The sequence below is a fragment of the Azolla caroliniana genome, unplaced genomic scaffold (genome assembly GCF_043228905.1).
Source record: "Azolla caroliniana isolate FFs.n. ecotype wild unplaced genomic scaffold, voAzoCaro1.0.p SCAF_2, whole genome shotgun sequence".
NCBI lineage: Eukaryota > Viridiplantae > Streptophyta > Polypodiopsida > Salviniales > Salviniaceae > Azolla > Azolla caroliniana.
The window spans coordinates 26258461-26277124 of NW_028230437.1; the positions used below are offsets into that span (position 1 = coordinate 26258461).

The window sequence follows — 18664 nt, forward strand, 5'->3', positions numbered from 1 at the left end:
TCTATTTACAAGCCCCCTATCCTTATGTCCTGGTACTCACGATTTCATTCATCGTTCATGAGAGGTGTACAATATCAAAAGGGTGGCAAACTCTTGACATCAAGGCCATTGTTGCGGAACCACGTACTTCATCATGTGTGAATGGTATGGTCCATCCTTTTAGCATGTCTCGTTGTTGCTGGTGGCTTTCCATGGTTCAAATTTTCGTACGGGTGAATTCTTTGCGGAAACTAGGGAAAGACGAAGAGGTAAGTTGAGGGGCATTGTGATGGACCCAGACCCAAGACTATGTATTTATTATAAATACATACATTGTGTATGTGTATATATCTATCTATCTATCTATCTATCTATATAGATACTATAGATAGATAGATAGATATAGCCAGGAATTTAGTGAGGAATTTAGTTTGGAGGATGAAGGGCTACATTCGTAAATTGTAAGTAAAATGAGGGACAGTATCGGATAATCTCTCTCTCTCTCTCTCTCTCTCTCTCTCTCTCTCTGTGGCAAGAAACAAACATTTCAGCCTACCAAGATTCTCTCTCTCTCTCTGCAGCACGAGGTTCTCTTTCAAGGTCAGTGATCATCAATTCTAATCTCACATGCTTGTGATTCTTCACATACATTTGTATATTTGAATTGGCAGAAAAAACGATCACCAAGCTTATATTTCGCCACATGAATATTTTTTCTTTTTGCTTCCAGGTAATTCCTTTTTGTTTTTTCTCCTTCATCTTTGCTGCTAAATCATGGGAGCGATCACGGAAGCGATGTTGAAGCGACGTTCAGAACATAACGATGGGATACTGCATGATTTGGAGGTGTGAAAGAGAGAGATTCAGAGATTGCATTGATATGTGTTTAGAAAAAAAAAGGAGAAAAAAGCAGGGGAAAAAACATTTAAAACGTACTAGCATCCTCTAAGCCCTGAAGTATACATTTGGGACAAATATACTTCCAACATCCAATACATTCCACATTTGGCCACGAAAAGAAGCTAGAAGAGTGTTAGTTTGGGCATCATACTGGACATTGCATTTGAGCACAAAAAGAAGTTCGAAAGTGTTAATTTTGTTTATCCTTTACCTTTGGGCTCAAAAGGAAGCTAGATAGAGTTAGTTTTATTTGTCCATTACCTTTAGGCACTAACAGGAGCTAGAAAGTGGTCGGTTTATTTTTCCATTACTTTTGGGCACAAACAGAAGCTAGAAAGTGTTGATCTTGCTTATACAACTGGACATGCACAACAAAGCTATAAAAGAATTAACTTGTTGGCGTGAGCAGGAACTTGTTTTGCAAGAGGAGAGTCTGGAAAGGATTGATAAGATACTTGGCATTTTGTGTCCACACTTGAAATTCTTATATATGCCAAACAACCTCATAGCACGTATTGGTAATTCCTCAACTTACATTTTCTGCCTTCAAGATTGAGATGTATAGTTTTTAATGTTTTATATATATATTTTTTCTTAAACCATTATCTTTCCAAGTGGTATTGTCTTCCCTAAAATGTGTGCATTTTGCAGTGGTTGCCTATGCTTCATATCTAGAATCTTACATAGACTAGGTTGGCCTATCCAAATATTGGTCAAATGTATCTATGAAATTTGGTATGACATTGAAAGGAAAATATTGATGCATTTGTTTGTTTTATAACTTTTTGTAGAAAATCTACACCGATTGAAAGAGCTAAAGTATTTGAACTTGGCACTCAACAACATTACGAAGGTATATAAATCGGCTAAGAATTCCAATTCTAGGTGAATCTTTGTGTGTTTACAAGCTTTAGATGTCTCTGTTGTGGAGATTTAAAATGAATTGGAGTCAAATGGTTCCGTATATTTTGTTAAAATATTTTAATCTTTGCATGTTTATAAGCTTTGGATACATCATTATCATAGGTTTCTGGATGATTTCAAGTTTATGATCTGATTTTGTTTGTCAAAGGTTTTCAGATAGAGGGATTGGAGCAATGTGAATCGCTTGAAAAGCTAGACTTGACCTTGAATTTTGTTGATCAAAGCCAATTTGTTTCTGTTTCAAAACTTTCTTGCAATGTGCACTTACGAGAATTGTAAGTGGTTATCATAGTTTTGTTATTATATTCGGCATTCTATAACACCATTTTACAAATGTTTGAGCTTATACCTCTATAACACCCCAAAGGCTATATTTTCTTTGCAAATGTCAAGTGTTGTACATGCTGATAGAGAAAATGTGTGATGAAGGTGAACATTTTAAAGTAGAAAATTCTGCTTATCAGTCCCATAAACACCAATATTTGTGCTTGTCAATATCTTCTTGTGCAATGATTTGGTGATGTGCTTTTGAATTTTCTTTCTTTCATTGTGTTGGAAGTGTGTGTCAGGCAGATTATCCATCTTATATTTTAAAATTTTCTTCTTCTAGTTTTAATTTTTCACTCTACCAACTGTGGGGTTGAGTGTCAATGTTCTTTAGGTGGGTATTATATATGCAGCTGTCATCCGTCTCTCGTCTCCTTGATGAGATGTTTGTTGAATATGTGGTATATTTCTACTAGGAGAGTTGAATTATAGATGTCCTTCCATCTGACATAAATTCAACACCAGTCAGTTCTTTGGAATCATCTCATACATGAGTTTAAGGGTTACCAACAAGTAAACCAGCTCATATTGATAGAGCTCCAATGAGTGTAGAATGAGATATTCTTTTGATCCCTGGACTCTGACAAGACATTTGAACATAAACAACTGCAACTTAAACATTCTTCATGGAGTGTTTCTAGTATCTATATAGAGGTTCTTTATGATACTCTGCATCCATACAAAAAACAGGATTATAGTAATGTGGTTTTGGGCGTGCATTTCTTAGTTGGAGTGATCTCTATGCTCGTGTTTGATTATATTTTATTGGTAATTTCGGCATCAGATTGAGTAATTTACACTGTAGAGTCTCATACATGCACCACAATGAGGTTATCTTGGTTCGTCAGGGTAACTTACAATCGTCCACTTTTCTCAACAAACTTCCAGCAGCTCCTTGGAGTGCAAACATCCTTATGTACCGAGCCCTAGAATCATGGTTACTGAAGATAGTTTAGAGTCTTCTGCTGTTGATGTTTATGTTTCACAAAGAGTATCCATATTTTGCTTGACATTTACATATGTACACATTGCCCTCTGACTTTGGTTTTTATAATTCTTGGAGATTTTTGAGATATATGTTATTTATTTGTCTCAAAGCTTTACCACACTAACACCTTGGATAAGCAAAAAGCAACCAATTCGAATTTCAAGTTAGATACTTTTATATCATTTCCTCTTTTGCTTTTGAAGATTTTTAATAGGGAATCCGTGCCAAGATGTACCTGGATATCGACTTTTTGTCATTGCGACACTCACTCAATTGAAGGTGATTATTGCGAACTATAATATATTTTTATTTATCATATATTTCGGTTATTTTAATCCTTACATGTGCATAACGATGCATTTAATTAATTAAATTATCTCTTTGAAAATGGGGGAAAGGAGTGAATGCAGACAACATGTGCCCTTTTTGTATGAATCTAGTAGAGATTGCTAAGCATTGTTTGTGGAGTTGTGACTCTGCGATGGAAATATGGAAAAGAATCGCAAAACTGTTGATACCAGTATATCCCGAGCGGTGTATACATGGGGGGCGGTATTATGGGTGGTGGTACAAGATAAACCAATGGTATATGAACAAGAAGATGTTGCAAACGTTCTTGGACATGGTCTGATGCAAAAAACATTTATACCTCTAAATCCACAAATAGAGACTGATAAACCTGAAATATGACAATTGGTATATTTGGAAGGCTAGATGTTGGAAGGTATTCCAAAATGTGACTGAAAGACCTGTCCAGATAATTTCTGGGATTTGGACAGAGATTGTGCATAATCTCAAAGGTTCTTTGGATACAGGCAGAGCTAAAATGATTGGAGTTTCATGCCATATGGAACAAAGGAATATTATATAGACAGGTTTCTGATAAGGGTGGAGTCATCCTACTCTACACTGAAGTATTTATTTAAGTCGACAATTAGAACTTAGAGAGAGGCTCATTACCTAAATGCACATATTTTATGGATAGCCTTAGGCCATTTCTTAATACTAATGTAGTATCTTTTTTGGAAGAAACTTATCTCTTTGAATCCTCTTTAAGAGGGAATAGGGTCATTATGGTACATTGAAATGTCCAAATATAAGCATAGGTAATGGTATGTCCTTTTATAGAGTTCCATAGTGTGGCTTTCTACAAACTTCCCATACCTTTAATATGCTTATGAAGGTTCAGACATGCATCTGCCATACAGATATAAGAAGGATCTAATCATATCTCTAAATCAATGTCATGAGGATGTGCTAATATCAATATGGAACCATTTGAATCACACATCATGCTTTACTTGTTCTTCATATGGGCCCATCATTCTGTCTCCTTTTATATCATGTTCATCTTTGTTTCTTCCTCCTGTTTAGAGTTTCTTGTATGTTAACATTCTCTTTACCATCTCTTCTGTTCCAGTGAGCCAAGCTAGAATTGGAACCATTACTGCCACTTTCCTGTAAATAACGGGCTATAGTAAAGTCATTAACATGTACTCCAATCAAATTGATTTTGGAACCATGGAGACACAACATATATATGATCAAACACCATTATCTGAAATCAATAAAAGATTGGTGATTGCCAGCCTTGATTGAAGCACATGGATAAAGAAATTACATTCTCAATAGACATGTGGAAAGTTCTCTGATCATTTGTATTAGCATCTATATTTGAGACTTTCCTTTCCAAATGTATTTTCTGTGCACTCTTAATCAGTTTTCCAGCCTAAATATATTGTCTTCTCGATTTATTTTGTTTCTCCAAATTACATAGCTTCTTAGCAACTGATTCTTCCACAATAGATAGATTTATTATCATCCTGGGCAATCAAATATGACCTATGGAACTAAAAGACTTTCAAATCAATTGTGAAATTGATGTGTGATTCTCTATATTCAAGAATTGTATTACTGGACATTGCAATTGGGGGTTGTACATTGTGGCTGGGACAGGAAAAACATAATGCATAGCAAAATAGGGTAAATGAAAATGGTTGAAGATGAAGATGTAAAGAAGCAAAATAGGTTGAGTAAAGTGAAGTTGTTGCAAAGATAATTGCTTGGAAAGCATCTAATATAGAGATACATTCCATGGGGCATGAATGCCACTAACTGTTAAAGGAGACATTGGCATAATTTTAAACACTTGTTATACCTGCTCTTGTCATCTTGATTTGGTAAAATACTTCCTTTAGTTGATTATGCTTCAATATGAAACCCCTCTCCTCTCATTTTGTTAGTAAACTTTTCTGTCGACATAATTTTTTTAAAGAAATGGACATTTTTTTGATTGCATCATTCATGGGAATCTCTTAGCGGCTTGATGGCATTGAAATCAAACCTTCCGAAAGAATACGAGCAAAACAAGTATACTTCCTGATTCCTCTCACATTCAGAAAATAACTGCTTAAACAATCTATGATTGCTTTTAGATTTAAAGTTCTAAGATTGTTGTTATTTTTAATTTTAGGAACTTGATGCGATTGTGATACAATTGAACACCAAGAATAATGTTATGAAGACTGAAACAACGTTGAACAAGACCACATCAGCAATGTTGGTAGTAGTAGTCTTTCAGCATTTGTTTTTAGTGGTGTTGTGTTCCTTTCAACATTTCTGATGAAATGTCAATTTACTATTTTATCTAGAAATGATAAAGGACAGATAATCAGAGAATATACTCCAGAAACTAGGCTTGCTGAACATGCTGAGTTGGAGGAGATGCGACGTGGAGAGAAAAAGCAAGAGGTCAGTGCTATTTCACACGTTGCAAGCTTGAATTTTCCCTTTATTTATGTTTTGTAGGTAAGGTAAGAACTAAATTGATTTATTTGTCAAAAATGTTAATTATTTTAGGAATTCCTTAAATATATCATTTTAGCAGTTCCTTGAACATATTTAACCTTGGATAACTTGCCCAACCTGAGAATAGCTATAATATCTTGAAGTTCTGTTTAATTTGGGTCTCAATCATTGGAATTTTTATAAGGATGCTCGATCCTATCCTAGATGATATAAAACTTAACCAACACATCTGCATTATTTTTTCCCATAAAATATTTATTGATTAAATTTTAATTATTTTAACTGTCAATTTGTTTTTCTTCACAGCAGTATTTATTTTCATTATTCTTCAGACCATTTTATTTAGTTATTTTGCTGTCTTGCCAATTATATTTATGGTCAGCAAGAACAGGAGTCCAAGAAAACATGTCGCAGGAATGGTTTTGACCCTCTACCAACTGAAGGAAGAATCTACCAAAAGAATGAAGGAGGGTATGCATGCATTATTGTACATATATTCTTTATGGAAAGACCCAAGATTTTCTTCCTAAGAAAACAAAGAAAATGAAGATGGCAATTTATGGAAATTTCCCAGAGTAATGTGTTTAGATTACGAATGCATTAAAGATTTAGTAATATGAGAGAGACGTCAGTTGTTTTATGTAAAATCTCTCATAGTTGATGGTTTACATAATTTAAGGTGGAACTTTCGGCTCATGGAAAGTGAGTGCAATACTAAAGTTATGCTCGATGTGCCTGTCGGGCGCTTTATGGATACATCATTAATTCAAATAGATATACAACCTACATTGGTGAGAATATTAGTGAAAGGAAAACTTTTGCAGCTCTTGCTTCCAGATGAGGTAACTTCTTGAGTCCAAAGGAAAAACATTTATGGGCTATTTATCTTGCCAAGATGACCAATTTCAAGGATTTAAAAAAGAATATTTCTGGCCATGATTATGATCTGGTTTCTAAAATGATTTGCCCAAACTGTAGAAAAAAAAATAAAAAAAAATACAACTAATATTTGACAAAGGCTGAAGGATTAGCCCAATTATTTTTATACTTGAACTGTCATATATCCAAAAATCTTCTTCTTCTCTCTCTCTCTCTCTCTCTCTCTCTCTCTCTCTCTCTCTCTCTCTCTCTATCGTAATTAGCTTACTCTAGTGGTAGGTAAGTAAGTTGTTTACACTACTAGCACTACATCTTGGGTTCAATACCCAATTCTCTCTCTCTCTCTCTCTCTCTCTCTCTCTCTCTCTCTCTCTCTCTCTCATAGCCTATTCTATTTCTATTTAATTTTTTACTAAGTTACAGTTTTTAGTAATTTGTTATCAAAGATGAGACAACATTTTAAGATGTAATATCTTATTTTGGTCTTATATGCCATTTTGGCCTCTTAAAAGACATTAATATATCACTCTTTTTCTCTCTTTCTCACAGGTAAATCCTGATGGAAGCATTGCACAAAGGTCCACTACAACTGGAAATCTACTCATCTCTATGCCTAAGGCAAATTCAAATGCTCGCATAAATATTTGGACTAAAGAAACAAGTTCACTCTTCTATGAACAACCACCTAAGAAACATACCAGAGAAAACCACTCTTTTTGTGATAAACAAGAAACTTCCATCCTCCAAGAAGAAGAGCACGTAACAATTCAGGTACTCAAAACTACACGTAATTCTCTCTTCTGGTTGTATTGAGCTTCACAAGTATCTCTATTGATATTCTGCTGGCATAAATAAGTCAGACGTTCTATGGTGGTTAAATAATTGTAGTTTTATGCAGAAACCATCAATAAGAGAGAAGAATCCACAAGAAAATGTCTCTACAATGGAGGCAGATTTGGAGGATTTGCCTGAATTAGAGTAAACTCAACTTTGGTTCTCAAGGAAAAACACACTGACATTCTGATGTATATTGAACTCTGAATATCATGCATTAACATGGCTCTATGGAATCATATAAATATATATCTTAAATGAGATATTTTCCCTCCAAAAGCAATTTGAACTTTTTTCTTTAAAGACCTTTTCTGTAATGGAAAACATCGAAGCACCACACAAAAATACATATATACATATTCTCGCTAATTGAACACTTCAAACAGCATGTGAAAGGGAATGTTGTTAGTGGTCTCTCTACATGGAGTAAACGTCTAAGCCGAATTATCAACTGTCAGTTTAATTGACGGTATTGAAATACAGAATCGTGATATCTTAAAAACTATTGACAATTGAAAAGATTCAACTCAACTAAAAATAATACAATATGTGAATCCCAAAACAATAGGCAACGGAAGGTAAATCTTATTCTACTAACCACCTTAGTGGACTTCTGGATTAAAATTTTTGACCTGACCATTATATTAGATTTAAACATTCCCTCCTAATAGCCTGTGAGTCAACCTATTTAAACTGATCACAATTTACAAATCTATGAATATTAGAGGAACATAATTACCATAAAAAATTCCACTCAGAGGTAGCTATATATGCACACATGCAATCAACATCTGACCATGAAACTTTAAAATGGAAAGGCATCTCTCTCACTCTCGCTCATTCAACACAATGTGTGAGAAATGAAAAGCTTTTCTTAGGCATCTGAAGATGCTGGGTAAGTTACATTGGTACAAAAACGAAAAAGGAATCATCAAAACTTGTTCAAATCAATGCCATTCTCTTTTGCTACTGTTTGCAAACCCTTCATATCAACTGTCTTGATGGCCTTTGTTGATAACCTCATCTTCACAAAGCGCTTGCCTTCTTCCCACCAAAGGCGTTTGTATTGCAAATTCACTTGTTGGAGCTTCTTTGTCCTGTGGTTGGAGAAGGAGACCTTGTACCCGTTGTTCCTTTTCTTACCAGTCATATCACAAACTCTACCTGCAATTCAAAGCACAATCTCTCTCTCTCTCTCTCTCTCTCTCTCTCTCTCACACACACACACACACACACACACACACACACACACACATTCACACATGTGTATGACTTTATGATTCGAAGTGTGAATATCCCTTCTTAGGAAGGAGACACACATCAAGAAAACTTGTGCTCTTAGGTGTCGTGGGTTTGGCCTCTCTATGGACGGAAACAAATATATAATCTCTATGTCTTATCACTCACTCAACATACACACACACGTCTCTCAATCTATTTTGCTTAAGATCTCTGTTATAACCATGAATCCATCCATTTATCTCTTGCACATAAGACAGACACATACATCTACACATCTGTACACATGCACGCATGAATACCAACCATGGGTTAGCTGCAATCTAGTTTTAATCAAGACTTAGGGCATCATGTGAAATCATGGACGGTAGCTTAACTTACAAAACCATGGGCTAGTAACAAATCTAGTGTTTAATCAAGATTTAGGGTATCATGTGAAACCTGTATCACCAGAATTAGCTACTTTTCTTTTAGCTTATATTAAGCATTTGCATTATGTTTCGGATGAAGGTTGTGACTTTGGTCATATAGGTTGTTTTCCACATTTCCCTCTGTCGCTCTCAAATTTTAGGGGGAGACTCTGAAATATCCTTGGTTTTTCTTTATGTTCCCTTGTATTCCTCAATGTAGAAGTTTCTTCTGAAAGAGAGGAATTTGGGAGGATTAGTTGCTCAGATAGAGCATATAATCAAGAAGAAAAGGATGAATCAACATAGTACCATAAGCTCAAGTGCATTTTGGGGAAAGGTTGTAACACTGGTTTGGGAGAAACATGCCCACATCATTCTTTTCTAATCTGACTTTCCACATCACATTCCATCTCTGACATCCAATTTCTCTATGAAAAATAACGAATATAAGAAAAACAAACGGAAAAAAAACACCTTACTTGCAAGAGGCTGAACAACGAGAGGTCGAACGGAGACAGCGACACGCGAGGTCTGAAGGGGATTAATTCCAAGAGAAGAAGAAGAAGCACAGAATTGAGAGTTCCGAAAGGAGAGAGAAGGTAAGGAGGTTGCCATAGCCATAGCCATACTGTAGGGAAGAAGGACCTTGGGTTGGGGGAGAGGAGAACAGAGCTCCACCACAGGCCTTTATCTCATAAGCTAATGTCATCCATCACATACATACATACATACATACATACATACATACATACATGATACATATATATAATGTATGTATATATGTATTATGTATATATATATATGTATATGTATATGTATATGTATATATATAATGTATGTATTGTTGGTTTGTTCTTTTTATTTATAAGGAGACACACATGCATGCTACATGCATACATAGAGAAGATCAAGAAAAAATGGCCGGGGTATTTTTTTCGTCCTTCGTGGTCGAGAGGGGGACAGAGCAATTGGGCGGACGGGCAATATGCACCTTGTGTGTGTGTGTGTGTAAAAGCACATGATTATATTAATTGTATGTAAAATCCGCTTGTTAGAACACTTCTTAGTCTCCTCTACCTATCAATATCTATCCTATCCTATGCCTATGTAGGGAGAGGGACATCTTGTAATCCCACTAGAAAACCTGAATATGCATTTGAGGAAATGATCCCCACATGCTCTAACATCCAAAAATTCCACGGAAGAATAGCTTTCAACTTCTCAAACATTCTTGTAATTTCTCCCAAATAAAATACATAACTTGGCGGAATGCACAACCATCGTTTGGCGTTTTCAAAATTTGACAATCTTTGAGGTTCATTATCAACCACGTCTCCCAAGTGTACAACCCCCAACGAAATAAACGATCGAATTGAGATCTCAGCTTCTCTTTTCCATACCAATACAACACTCGAGAAGAAACAAGCAATTCATTTTGTAACGAACTATAAAATTCTCGATCACTTGATGTTGCCGACTCAAATAAAGTATAATTCATCTTGCCATGATCTCTCTCTCTCTCTCTCTCTCTTGTTTTTCTTTCCTTCCCCGAGTCCCTTCGTTTTGGGCCGACTATCAACCCCACCTTATTTGAGAGTTTTTTTCCTTTTGAGGTCCATGTGTCTCACGTCTAAAGAGCAATGAATCCCAATGTCTGAAATTTGTTTTATGTGGCATTAATGTGAATCACATCTTTCCCAAATTGAATAGTGTAAGAAAACCTCTTTCATCCATGAATTTGGTGTGGCATCATGAATGCAAATGCAAATGTAATGCATCCCATCATCCAAACCATTATTGCATATCTTGCACCCCTTCAAAACTCGATATTTTGCGTTGGTTATGTTTGTGCTCTCAAATGAACAATAAACCCTCTTTCCCGCTTCAAAGCAATGAGTTGTACATCTATTCCATGTATGATTAGCTCAAATGGTCAAGGTCAAGGTATTTTAAGTTTTCCACCATTTCAAGTGGTTTCTTATTGGCATCAGTTTACTAGGCATCTAAAAGCTTACAAAATACTCATAAGAGACTTTTATGCATCTTCTAAAGTATTTGTTGAAAGCACCACATCCTTGGTGTATACCACATTAGAATGACAACTTCTTCAATTCCATCTTGTGCATAAAATTGAAAACCATTTGTCTCAAATAATCAATTTATAACCAAAAGAGGTTGGTGTGAGTGTATGTATATCCTTGCGTAGCCCTAATGTTGATGAAATATTCAAAACCTCCATCTCCCCTATGCACATGGCATATCACATTCTCTTTGATGTATTGCAAGCATGTTCATTTGCTTGGTATTTTGAGTTCTACCATATCTCCAAATATGGTTTGAGCCATCAATATATTAGAACCTTTCTTGAGGTCTACAAATCAACATGTTATTTTACCTTTTAAATGTCCGGATGAATGAGAAGGTAGCCAACGATGTTATGATTGTTTTTGAAAAAAGTATTTGTTAATGATGCGCTCTTCCTCATCTCTTTAGTCCACACTTTTTTTACTCCATATCCAAATAAAAATTTCATAACAAAGCCACCATGATTGTCCTTTAGTTTCGTACATTATTTGTATAGCCCCTTTTTATGTAAAGGTTTGATCTAACTTGCACTCCAATCCTCAAGCATGCCATGTTGTGGTGTAGAAGTAAACATATAACCTACCAAAGGATGTGTCCCCTTTTTGGTTTGTTTGATTATTTTGGGTTTGATAACTTGAAGATCATGTGCTTCATAAAGAAGAATTTTCTTAAGCAATCTATGCAGATCGTCAACAATGAAGAGGGAACATGTGTATTTTAAGAGGACCATAACTCATCATCCTTTCCAAGTATAATTGCTCGCAAATTTTCTTACAATGCAACTATAGTCATAACATGATCAATTAACAACAACAATTGAAAGGTGCGCACCAAGTTCATGAGTTGCTATTCAACAAACATCAAATAGCCTTTTTTTTCAAACATGGATGAAATATTAATTTATGTTACAATGACATGGTAGTAGTGTAGGTGCCATGTTGAGAAACATAATTCCATGACTACATGCCACATTGGGATGTCTACTTGGGATTTTGGATGTTAGTGTGTCGTTTAGAATCAAGGAAATCTACCTTGGTTACTTTGTTAGAGGTGTGGACAAATGGATGAAACCGTCTTCATCTAAAATGAACTTGCAACAAGTCACCCATGCAATATTTGTCTAGCAACAACTTATCCATATCCATTGTCTACAATTGTGATTCCTTCCTAATCAACTCTAGAAACTCATGTGTCTCTTTCTTTCTTTTTTACCACAAGACCTTGAGTTATTTACCATCTGCTTTTGTGTGCCTTTGATACCTCTACCAACAATAATCTTGCAATGAGCATTCAAGTAAATTACTTGGGGCTTCCCTCAAATGATGCCTTTGTGATCGTCATGTGTCTCATGGCTGTTGTGCCCTATTTTTGTAATGTTTTGAATATAGCGTGTTGTAAATCAATATTCTCGTGGGTGGTTTTTCATCTCACTTTGAGATTTCCTAGAAGTAATATAATGGCAATGGTAAAAAAGAAAACATCTAGAAGAAGAATCAATACCAATCTTCTCTATGACTTTCAAATGTCAAGTCTATATTACAAGCTTGTATGTTGTGTCCAAAAGCACACATCGATTCTAGGTCTTAAATCATGAGAGTTTGGTGATTAGGTGGTTTAGCTCAGCTCAGTTCAGGCTCGAGCGTCGTAAATCAGTTTGAGCTCAGTTAGGCAAGGCTGAAGCCGAACTGAACCATATTAGGCCAAACCGGATAAGGCTAAGCCGTTTGTCCAAACCGGTCCGAGACTGGTTTAGGCTTAACCATGTTAGGAACCGGCCTGGGTTCAAGTTTGAGAACTTCCAAACCGGTTAAGGCTTAACCAGTATGGTTTGGACAAAGGCCAAACTGGTTAAGTCGAAGCCAAATTGTTGGCGATTCCTATAGACTAGCCCCCATGGGCTAGCAGGGGTCATAGACACATCCCATGAATGTTATCTGCGCTAAGGCTAGCCGGCAAACACGCGAGAACATGAACATGAATATGAGATGAGGCCTCCTCACCCAACCCAACCCAACCCAACCCAACCCTTCCTTTCCTTTCCTTACAAACAAAGACGAGTTTTGTGATGATAAATAATGATGATGCTCTTCTTCACTTCAGATCCTTCCTTCCTTTACACACACATTCTTGACTTGACATGACTTGACATGACAGAAGAAGAAGAAGAAGAAGAAGAAATTGCAGAGGAAGGAAGGAAGGAAGAGGTAAAGTACCCAGGTATCTAATCTATCCTCCCCGTGCCAGACATCATACCTACCGACAGAGCCATCGCTCATGCACTGAATTGGATCTTGCAGAGCGAAAATTCAATATTCCCTCTCTGCCAAGTTGGATGTTGAAGAAGCTTCTTTTATCCTAACACAGAAAGAGAGAGGGAGATATGATGATGATGATGATGATGAGGGCTTAAGGTCCTCATCCTTTTCCACTTGGTTTGGTATGAATGCATATTCAAAGTGATGTCTTTCCTTATGCTTGGTCATCATCATGCTGGACCTCCTCATCATACTCTAGGATTATCGGAGGCCGAAAGAGAGAAGAATCTTGCAGAGCAAGAATCACGCTCCCCTCTTTTGGCGCAGAAAAATGGCATTCTTAACTTCAACCGTGGAAAGAATATTGGTAATCCTTTCAAACGTGAATATTCTAAACCATCACTTGGTGGAACACAAGGTTCTAGTTCCAGAAAAAAGTCACCGGAATCAGTTGGTGCAAATATGCAAAATTACACAAATTCTGATGGTGGGAAATTGTTTAAAGACCAAAGAATGGATCAATCATCATCAACGCCCATGAGCATTAGGAACTCCGATGTTCATATAAAAAGGGGAAAAGATGTTTCCAAAAAGCAGCAGTTAGAGAAATCTGATGGGGAAGACTGGAGAGTGCTATCGCAGACCCTATCCACAAGGCAGAAGTTTTCAGCCATATCCAATCGTGAACTAATGAGGCTAGCTGAATTGAGGTTTTCTAATGACATGCAAGAAGGAGATTCAGGGAATCAGGTGTTACTACTCCAGGTATGCATTTTTGTTTTCGACTTGAAAACTGTGGTTTTTAAGTTTCACCATCTAGAAAAGGGAAGGAAATTATTTTTCGAGAAACTAGCTTAAAAAAACTATAATGTGAGCATTACCTGTGGATACCAATTATTCACAGTCCTAAGGTATGATAAATCATATGTACTTTTTATAGCTCAGACACCTGCATGCTCACGAATTTCCTTCAACGATTTATCTTAAAACCAACAATCTTATGCATTACCAATGAACACCAAGGGGTGTCAGTTTATACATTCATGGGTGTAATATCTCATATCAGTTTATGATCTTCGTAGGAATGGTTAGTAATAATACGCAATTGACATTGTAGAAGTGTAGAGGGTCATAAGGAGATCTGTAAAAGTTCATAAATGTAAAAAATAAATAGAGGTTTTCATTTGCTAGATCATGTTTTTACTTTGGAATAAATTAACCAACTACTATTTCAATGTTTCTCATTATATTAACAAATTTGATTATTAATGATTATTTGTGTACATTGTTGTAAGCTTTCTAACTTGGGACACATTTGTGAGTTTGCAGAAAGCACTCTTTTGGCTTGGGTACTTATCAACAAAATCTGATATCACAGGGTAAGAATGGGTTCTTGTGTTTCTTATGGATCAAAAAGACTATATTACAAGTTGCATGCATTCTATATTCTTACTATGTATTGGGGAAATATATCAGCTCTTTAAAATAGGATATTGGATTGTGTTATTAACCATATCTATCTATCAGTTTAGCATGCAAACTGTGCAACAAAGTAACATTTGCTATTTATTTCTGTATTGTTCTTACTATATTGCATGATGGTTTTACAGCAGGAGCTACTTTTTGTGTTATAAGTGGTATGTCTCTACGTTAAAGGTCTCATGGGACATTTTCTCTGTAACCAATGACTCAATTCAAATTTGTTTTATACTGTAAATGGGAGAAGAGGCAATAGCATTTTGTTTAACCAATGATCTCATAGTTTTATTTTATAGCTCTTTCACAAACTGTTAGAATTATTAGATGCCACTGGCTGTTTTCTGCCGGTGATCCTCGGTCAATGGCATTGAAAAAATGAATAATGCAGATTAACTGAAGGAAATTATATAAACTGTTTTGAAACCTTCTATTTATGTATATTACTCTGGTACTAGGATTTTGATACAAGCATCAATCTAGGTACTTTGGAACAGAAACAAAGCAAGCATTATGTGAATTCCAGGACACACACGGAGTAAATCAAACTGCTATATGGAGTGCTCTTTCTAAGCAAGCATTATGGCATACAATATCTGGAGAAATTTCACACAGGGTGGTGAGTACTACCTCTATTTTTATGTCTATTTAATGGCATATATGGTCTCTTTCTCCTTGTTCATTGACCACATAATTCTGAGTCAATTGCTCTGCCAATTGCACGTTCTCTCTTGCTTAATTTATTAACACTGTATTATTCGACATTTACAGGCAGATGAGAAGATAGCCAACGCAACAGAATCTAATAGTGATAGTAGAGTGCAAGCATGGCAATTGTGGAGGCCAATGAAGTTTATAGGTACTAGGAGATTTAATGTCTATTATGGCATGCATGTAACAGCAGGCTGTTAGTGAACGTGACCTGGCTTTGCAGTGATTTTCATCTTATGATGAAGTTATCTACATGCTCAAGACCTGATCTCCAGATATCTGCGTGTATTTCTTAACTATGTGAAAATGATGTTTACTCATGTGTGTAGGTCGATTCTGAGATTGTGTTTCCAGAACAATGTGTTGATTGTGAACTAGTATGCAGAAACTTTTGAAGCTGTGGGTGAATGGAGGCTCCTGTCAGGGATAGCGTTGTTGGTTGCTGGGGTACTCTTTGGATTAATCCTTTCAAAATATGCTCGAAGTGATTCAGTCAATGGCAAGTCTATTAAACGTCGAATCATTCGGTCCAGTGCAAAACAAAATACCATTCTTCCACCTCAGCAAGATAAAATTGCTAGTACATTTTTTAATGAAGCGGCAGTTTCATCTGAAAAGCCTACACAGACAGGTAGTAAGAACAAATCTATGAAAAATATGGACATTGTTAGCCAGATAAATGATGCACGTGCTGTTGTCAATAAGGTTGTCCGTGATCCTCTACCTCAATTAAAAACTATTCCTACATCGTATACCTTCAAAAGAATTGGAAGAGAAGCATTAGGAACATCTACTCCAAAGTCTACAAAAACAGTATCTCAAGAATCTACAAAGAGACCCACAAGCTCAAAAGCAGCCTTTGACTCATCTAACATTAGCAAACAAAGTGAATCTCGGGTCAGATCTGCACAAAGCTTTGAAAAAGGCGAGCCAAAGTCCCCATCTTTACAGACACAGGATTCTATCACTTATCACAAGCAGAATAAGTCATTCAATAATTCTTCCTTGCGAGCTTCTAATGCAATAGATGTCACATCAATGAGCCAAAGGACCAGAACGGAAATGCCTAGTAAACGCCCAAATTCCAGTGTTTCAATGAATGAATGGACCAAGACTCTTGACAGAGAAGATGAGGTATATCTATTTCATTTGGTAATTTCGTTCATTTTACATTCTATTCTAGTTGTGCTTAGCTTCTTATTGTTGAAATTATGCAGCCAAGCATTAAAAGACGCATTGAGGAACTACGCAAAGCTGTTGAAGCTGCTGGACAGAATGGTCAAGCTGCTGTGAATGCACTAGAGGAAGAGAGAAAAAGAAGTATCAAACTGGAAGAAAAAATTAGTCAGCAGGTAAATGAAATAGTCTCTGTACCAAATTACCAGTACACATAACCAATGGCCATCTACCTCATAATCCTTTGCAGTAGTGCACAATAGATTTGTAGGATTCCTAGTACCTGCATAATATTGATTGACACAAATAATTTGTATTTTATTCTAGGAGCATAATGTGCATGGTAGACTATAGTTTGCATGAGTGTCATTGTAATTAGTGCATACGCAAGTAAACCCTTATTCATTGTATTTAGTGCATACTAGAGTAACCTTGAAAAGTCTATTTCAATGTATCTTACATCATCCAGCAAATATAAAGCTTGGTGCTCTCTATATTGTAGCTTGGTTGTGTGTAGTTTTTCACTGTTCTCTTCATATCTCAATTGAGAAAAAAAAATCTCAAAAAATATGTACTTTAGTTGTAATTTATGAAGAAATATTGCACTACACGAGTTTGATAAGATGTTTTTATTCTTCCATGGCTGGTCAGACATCTGTTTTCTTGGTTTGGTCACCGATATTATTTGTTTATCTTTGTTCATGGGGGACGTGGTTTGTATAGCTGGAGAGTGATGTCAATAGATATGTTTAGCAGGGAAATTTTATGTTATACTTACATATTAGATTGGTAGATTTTTATGTGATTGATTTTTTTGGTGATGTTCAACAACAGAGGGAGTGCGCAGCGGCTCTTGAGGAGGAAGTCAGAGTCTTGAAGGTATGCATGTCATAGATTGTGTTTGTCATGTCTTTGTAATAGTGGATGATGTTATGAGACGATAGTTCATACATCATCCACTTTATATATATATATATATATATATATATATATATATATATAGAGAGAGAGAGAGAGAGAGAGAGAGAGAGAGAGATGTTGAAAACTATGAATGTTTTCCGTCGCGCTACAATCTTTCATGCATACTAGTGGAAGCTATTAACTTCTCATTTGTTTTGTTAGGAATCCCATGATGTACTTTTGGAATCGGTGAGAAAGAAATTTTGATTCTTCCTCAACTAAAGGGCCCTCCTATTTGTATAAAGCATTCAATCATGATGATGGTAACAACAGTTTGGTGATGGTCCCTTGGGGAAGGCACCCCAGGAGAGATTTGTATAATGATCAAAGTGATATTATCACATGCAGACGCTTATGTATGATGAAGGGCCAACCAAATAGTTATGGAAGATTTCTTGTGCAATGTTTTGTCAGTTTTGTCAAGCATGCAATGATATATTATGTCTATGAGGGGCCAACATGGGACCAATCAATCAGTACAAAGCATAAATAAAAAAGAAAGTAAGAAGCCGAAATGAAAGATCTGAATCAAACCCTAAACCCTTGTTTCTGAATTTTGCTGTTTACATCTTCTGTGAGTTTAGTTTTATGATCAGGCAGATGAGCAAAAGAACATGCGTATTGTTGTTGGTAATGGTTCCTAACTCATTCAGAGTCCTTGAAAATTTGTACAAACTCTTAGGAATTTTGTGAAAACATGCTTGATGTCCTCA

The 18664-nt window shown here is 36.0% G+C and overlaps 3 protein-coding genes across 4 annotated transcripts; 2 read left to right on the forward strand and 1 right to left on the reverse strand.

Annotated features, from left to right (window-relative positions):
* Positions 1-503: 503 nt before the first annotated feature.
* Positions 504-8019, forward strand: LOC147867881 (uncharacterized). Of its 2 annotated transcripts, none has more exons than XM_087315786.1 (13): positions 504-579; positions 710-825; positions 1289-1397; positions 1671-1732; positions 1960-2078; positions 3322-3397; positions 5438-5488; positions 5592-5677; positions 5770-5869; positions 6309-6397; positions 6606-6768; positions 7355-7576; positions 7704-8019. In XM_087315786.1, exons 2-13 carry the CDS (start codon positions 754-756, stop codon positions 7785-7787), a joined length of 1233 nt encoding a protein of 410 aa, XP_087171912.1. In that variant the 5' UTR covers positions 504-579; positions 710-753; the 3' UTR covers positions 7788-8019. The 2 variants fall into 2 exon arrangements, with proteins under 2 accessions (XP_087171912.1, XP_087171913.1); XM_087315787.1 differs by having other exon boundaries at positions 6318-6397.
* Positions 8020-8493: 474 nt separating this feature from the next.
* Positions 8494-9984, reverse strand: PRPL28 (Ribosomal L28 family). Its single transcript, XM_087315788.1, has 2 exons — positions 9768-9984; positions 8494-8803 (listed from the first exon to the last, which is right to left on the reverse strand). The coding sequence occupies exons 1-2, from the start codon at positions 9913-9915 to the stop codon at positions 8571-8573; spliced, it is 381 nt and encodes a 126-aa protein (XP_087171914.1). The 5' UTR covers positions 9916-9984; the 3' UTR covers positions 8494-8570.
* Positions 9985-13629: 3645 nt separating this feature from the next.
* Positions 13630-18354, forward strand: LOC147867883 (uncharacterized). The gene is made up of 8 exons (XM_087315789.1): positions 13630-14393; positions 14958-15007; positions 15588-15723; positions 15876-15963; positions 16201-16949; positions 17033-17167; positions 17826-17870; positions 18114-18354. The coding sequence occupies exons 1-8, from the start codon at positions 13833-13835 to the stop codon at positions 18156-18158; spliced, it is 1809 nt and encodes a 602-aa protein (XP_087171915.1). The 5' UTR covers positions 13630-13832; the 3' UTR covers positions 18159-18354.
* The last annotated feature ends 310 nt before the right edge of the window (positions 18355-18664 follow it).